The sequence below is a fragment of the Hirundo rustica genome, chromosome 15 (assembly GCF_015227805.2).
Source record: "Hirundo rustica isolate bHirRus1 chromosome 15, bHirRus1.pri.v3, whole genome shotgun sequence".
Classification (NCBI taxonomy): Eukaryota; Metazoa; Chordata; class Aves; order Passeriformes; family Hirundinidae; genus Hirundo; species Hirundo rustica.
The window spans coordinates 15752132-15758131 of record NC_053464.1 but is presented as its reverse complement, the minus strand read 5'-3'; the positions used below and the strand labels follow the sequence as shown (position 1 = coordinate 15758131).

General features: G+C 58.4%; 1 protein-coding gene across 2 annotated transcripts in view; it reads right to left on the bottom strand.

Annotated features, from left to right (window-relative positions):
- The window catches only part of PRKCB (protein kinase C beta), a 92791-nt gene continuing 86791 nt past the window's right edge, over positions 1 to 6000 (bottom strand). The window contains exon 17 of one of the 2 annotated variants that reach the window (XM_040079059.2): positions 1 to 849. In XM_040079059.2, the coding sequence (XP_039934993.1) occupies positions 697 to 849 (153 nt within the window). In that variant the 3' untranslated portion in view covers positions 1 to 696. Of the gene's footprint in view, positions 850 to 4036; positions 5467 to 6000 lie in introns of those variants that run through there. The other variant, XM_040079058.2, reaches the window with a different exon arrangement.

The window sequence follows — 6000 nt, the reverse complement described above, 5'->3', positions numbered from 1 at the left end:
TGTCTGTGAAAGATTTATGCGAGTGCTGACAGAGCGTATCAAAACTGCAAACTGTTCCAGATGTTACAAAAAACCCCCACCTTTCACTTAGAAAAAGGTTTGCTCTGATTTACAGGAACCGGCGTGGGAGCGGTTCGGAGCGGCAGGGCGCGGGGGAGGCGCACGGTGCGGGATGCTCCGGAGAGCCGGGCTGACCCTACGGACAACGCACTGGAAAATAGAAGTCTAAAAGCAGATTTTTTTCCACACTGATCAAATATATCCATGTCTTGAACAAAAGGCTCCTCTAAGACAAGCTCACACTCATCGCAAGCTTCAGCACAACGCTTTAAGCGATCAACCATGCTTAGCATTCCACAGCAGCGCTTTGGGAGTGGCTGGGTCACTGGGATCACAGCGTCCCGCTGCAAAAATTACAGAGACCGTAGCAATTTGGTGTGTTTCTGTTGAAAAACTCTATTAGTCACCACCAACTATAGTTCCTAGAAGTATCACTGACCGGTAACCGGCGCCCCGAACACCTCCGGCTGGGGAAACCAAGCTAGCGAGTGGCACGGACATGGAGAGGCTCCGAGGAGAAGCGGTCGGCGCGCTTGGCGGGAGGGGATGTGTGTCTGCGCTGCTAATCCCGGAAGACTAGTGTCCTATGTACAGGGCGACCTGGCGTGGGACAGCGAGGACAGGGCTGCGCCGCGACTACACGTTGATGACAAACTCGGGGTTGGTGTAGGAGAATCCAGCAAACTCGTTCTGGTCCAAGTTCATGATGAAGAGTTTGTCCGTGGGCGTCAGCTCCACCGGCTGCCGGGTGAACTCTTTGTCGAAGTTGGAAGTGTCGCGTTTGTCTTTCTGTTAAACGGAAAGCAGAGAGTTAAACCGGGGAAGGAGCGAGGCGGCCAGAGGTGGCAGCGCCCGGGGGAACCAAGCTGTCCCCACACTCCACAACCCAGCAGGAACTCACAGCCCTGGACAAGAGAAGCACCATCGAGAGGAGGAGAACACCGGTTGAACGCGCCTGAAACACACGAGCAGCACAAAGGGACAGGTGAGAGCCGGCTGTGCCGGGAGGGGAGCGTCCCTCCCCTCCCGCTGGCTGCGGGAGAGAGCACGGAGCGTTCCCGGCATGCAGAACCCGCGCCACAACCGGAGCTCGGCACTGCACCGGAGGAAGGAGCCTGGAGGAAGCAACGCGCCTCGAAATGGCAGCAGCAGTCACCACCACGTCAAAATTTGCACGAAATAATCAGATGTGAGAGCTCTTTCTGCTTTAAGCTTGATTTTTGAATGATGCCGTGATATGCTGTTGACCAGCACTGGTTTATTGGTGGAGGATGTGACTTGCTCCAGGGTTGTACAGAGAAAGCACACAGCACTTCAAAACCTCCGAGAAGAAAATTCCACATATGGAACATTTTCTCCTTGCAATTTCTTAAGAAGAACAACTTTGCAGCTACACCCAAGCCAGAAAAGGGAAAAAAAGGACGTTAGTGTCAGGATTAGCGCTGGGAACCCGCTATCAGCACTGTGGAGCCAGGCTGGGAGTGCGTGGGCTGCTCTTCTAAACCCTGCAGATCAGAGAGCGCCCGGCTCGGGGCTGTCCTGCCCTGGGAGGTGGCAGAGCCGCGGCTGGAGGGGTGACTGAGCACTGGGGGAACAGCACAAGCACCCCAGGTCCTTCACCCTCAGCAGCAGCAGTGGAGGGACATCGGCTCTGCTCTGCCTCGTTACTAAATCCAAGGGGGACAAAAGGCTCCTCCACCCCTTCTTCCACGTCCCTACACAGGAGACCCAGCCCCCTGCTGCAGTGACCTTCCCCTCCGTGACACAGGTAGGACCCTGTCCCAAATTTAATGCCTGGCAGAAACCTGTGCTTTCCACTTTTCCCGGACTTTGCCTTTGAAGTGTGGCCCCACCACGCCAGGTCCTTGCTGTGCTCCGCAGAACCAGGATCTCCAACCCTGGATTAATCTGCCGGTTTGAACTGAGGAAAGTGACTGTGGGGGTCCTGCAGGTCCTGCACCCCACCCCACGCCCGTGGCTGACCTCCACTGCTGTGCCCTCCCTGCAGCCCCTCTCGGCCCAGTGGGACACTGAGGCACCTTCACGCCTCAGGCAGGAGCATGGCCAGGGCACAGAGCCAGGTGCTCCTGCCAGCCTGGACAGCCCAGGAGCACCGCACCCCACCACAGCTGGACTGAGCCCGGGAGATGAGCCAGCAGTGCATCAGGACCTCCGGGGGTGCTCGGAGGTTCCACTTGCCATGGCAGACATCCCGTCAGGATTTAGCCTTGGGGAGGAAGATCAGGAGAAGCCAAGGATGATGGAGAAGAGACGAGGCAGGAGGAAAAGCAGGTCTGGATGGAACTCAAGGAGCCGAGAGAGGAAAGGCAGGAGAAGAGCCAGGACGTGGCTGTGCTGTCAGGCCTTGAGCACGGGGCGATGCTCCGGAGGGCACCGGTGTCTGCCAGCCCGTCCCTGAGCGCCAGCGCCCCTCGGGGCTCCTCTCCAGCACACAGCAGGAAGAAGTCGTGGATTTGGGGGCACAGAGCAGGAGCAGGGAAGGGCAGACAAGGCGAAGGGCTCAGCTTCAGGTGCAGAGCTCTGCAGGCAAAGGGCGAAGCAGTCGGAATGTGAGGACAAGCCCACCTCGATGGCAGCAGGGTCCCCCAGGGACCAGGGCCGGGCGGTCCCTGCCGGAGCGGCCGTGGCTGTGCTGGGGGCTCTCTGTGAGAAGTGGCCCCTGGCTCCTGGAGGGCTCTGAGCTGATCACGAGGCTCCTGAAGGCCGCATCCATCCAAAGCAACGTGGGCCAGGGCAGCACTGTCCTAGCAAGGCAGGAGCTGTGGGATGCTGCAAAGGGGAACGACACACCCACGTGTGACGGGTGCAAGCTGCCACCGTGGTCCCCAGCCCTCGGGAGCGTCCAGCCTGGGAGCCCTGGAGGGGGAAAAACCTCCTGCTGCTGCTTTTTGGCTGCAGAAGGCTCCGGGAGACGCTGCGATGTGCCCGGGAGGGGGCTCAGGGCAGCCCACTCCCCTGCACCGCCCTCTCCAGCAGCCCCCCGCTCCTCGGGGCCTCGGCTGGAAGCTGAGCACGGCAAAGTGCGGGCTGCTGGTGTCTTACCTTGAATTCTGCCTGAATCGGCGGCAATTCGGCCTCTGTCAAGATGATGAACAATCAGGGAGCAGGCAGGGAGCGGCCGTGCGGGTCTCGGGGAGAGAGGGGAGCGCAGGGAACGCTCAGGGCTGAAAGAGCTTCCAGCAGTGGGCGAATTGACTCTGGGAGGTGACGAGGAGCACAGCGAGGAGCACAGCGGGATGGTGTGGTGGTGGCACAGTGGCACAGTGTGGCGGTGACACGGTGACACTGTGTGGCGGTGACACGGCGTGGCGGTGGCACGGTGGCACGGTGTGGCGGTGGCGTGGCGTGGCAGACAGCCCGTGGCACTGTGCTCCAGGCACGGCTGGCCCCGAGCAGCATTTCTGCCCGGTCACGGGGACTGGGATCCTCCCTGACCCTGCCAAGGAGCTCCGGGGCTGCCGGGGGAGGACGCCGGGATCAGCTCCCGCCGATGTTCGGGACCTCTCGGAACAACCCCGCAGCATCCAGAACGTGGCAGACGCGGGTTCCCAAAGGCAGGAGGGAGGTTGAGAGGAACCTGTGACCCCTCTTGTGCTGAAAGCGCCGATCGCTTCTCACGAGCGCTCCTGGGAGGGCGGGCAGGACAGATGGCTGGACAGACGGACAGACGGATGGATGGGTCGCTGGTGCTGCTCGCTGCCTGGCCGGGCTCCGCAGTCTCCGGGAGAGCGAGGCGATGCCGCAGTTCTGCTCGAGGCGCTGCAGGAGATCCCCGAGCGGCAGCGCTCCGCCCGCCCGCGCCGTGCCCTCGCCTCGGACCGTCCTTCCTGCCGGGATCACCCGCACAAACTCCATCCCGGCGCTGCCGGAGCGGCCCGGGCGGCTGCAGGAGGCGGCGGGCTGTCGCTCCCTCCCGGATGATGCTCCCAGTGCATCCCAGCTCGGATTTTTGGGACAAACGCAGAGGTAGAACGAGCCGCTGAGGCAGCATCCCCCAGCGGCCGGGGCAGCTCCCAGCCCCGGCTCCCGGAAGGAATCACCTCGCCGAACTGCAGAAACTCGTTATTGCCAAACACACGCAGCTTTCTGGGGCGTGTTTTCTCACCTTTTATTTTATAATCAGTATCAGAAAAAAAAAAAAAAAAATTGGCACATTACAAATCAAGCAGATCGATACAGTGACAGCCCACGAACATCTGCAAGGGTAGAGAAGGAAGCAGTGCGATTGTTGTCCTTACAAGGGAAATTCACCCCTCCTGAAATGTTTCCTTTGACGCCAGAAACAAAACTCGGGCCATTTAAATATCTAGCGGCAACTTTCAAGGGTAGAAGCATCCGTTGGAACAAGGTTCTTTACACGCTTCACATCAGAATTCACAATCCTGGTCAGAGTCAAATACCTCTCGCTTGGGTCAATACCATTTTTGACACATTTAAAGCACGGGTAACAAACTCCATCAATGGCTTTGGCATTTGAAAAGAAGAAAAAGCTTTGCTACGGAATGGATGTTGGTGGCGTTCACTAGGGCCACCACGGATTCAAAAGCAGCTCTTCCAAATTTCCCATTTACCACTGGATGTTTGCTTCGATTTTTTTTTAAAAAATGCTACTTAGAAACTGCACAATCAGGAGAAATCTCTGCCAACGGCAGCTCTGCCTTCCCAAATAACTTATCCATCCCACTGCTGGGACCCAGCGCGGGGAATGAGCCGGCCCAAGGCATCTGTGCAGGGAAGGGGAGCTGTGCTGGGGCTGGACACTGCAGGACACAGCCAGAACAGGAGCCAGAGCCAGCACCCGGCTCTCAGAGCCTTCGGGAGGACAGACACTCCAGGGAATGGTTTCATTAAAAACACTTACTTGCCACTAAGGCTAAATATTAAAATTTCATGATTGTATTAAAACACTGGAAAAAGGAAAGAGCGGGAGTTAAAGCACGTGATGAAGGGATTTCTTCCAGTTGTCACTGTCTCCGTTTTCATTCTGTCACCCAGTGAGCTGTTCCCATTTTCTACAAACAAAATGTTACAAAAGCCCATTTGCAGCATTTCTTGCACATCCCTCCCCTCCAGTGACACCCCAAGCAACAGGAAGACACTTGAAATACGGTCACTCCAGTAAGGAGCCGAACAAAACCCATGGACGCAAGTTTTGCAATGGAATGTGTCGCCACAACAGCCGCTGGAACCGGATGAGAGATGCAGGGATGAGATCTGCACAGCAACTTAGCTCTTGGCTTGAGGCTTAAAAAACTCAGAGTTAACAAAGGAAAATCCTTCGAATTCTGACTGGTCAATGTTCCCGACGACTTCCTGGTCGGGAGGTGTTAGCACGGGCGGGTGGCGGGTGAAAAACCGGTCGAAGTTTTCAGCATTGCGTCCGCACTATGAGAGGGGAGAGAAGAGCGGTGGTGGGTGGGGCAGGAACGATGGGGGTGAGGCTGCACCGCCCCCGGCACGGCAGCACGGGAGAAGGGGCAGAACACACGTGGTTAGTCGGGAGGGCACGGCATGGCACGGCATGACATGGCATAGCATGGGACAGCATGGCATGGGACAGCATGGCATGGGACAGCATGGCATGGCACAGCATGGCATGGCATGGCATGGGACAGCACGGCATGGCACAGCATGGCACAGCATGGCACGGCATGGGACAGCCAGGGCCTGGCAAGGCGGCTGCAGCAGGAATGAGATGCTCCCCGGCAGTGCCCACCTGGGCATCTCCCCCTTCCCCGCAGCTGGAAGTTTCCATCACCTCTGAGCTGCTCAGGGGTTTCCTCCCGCTCGAGGAGAGGAGAGGACCCATCCCTGGCAGTGCCCAAGGCCAGGCTGGACTCTGGGGCTGGGGCAGCCTGGGACAGTGGGAGGTGTCCCTGCCACGGCAGCGGTGGCACTGGTGGGGATTTAAGGTCCCTT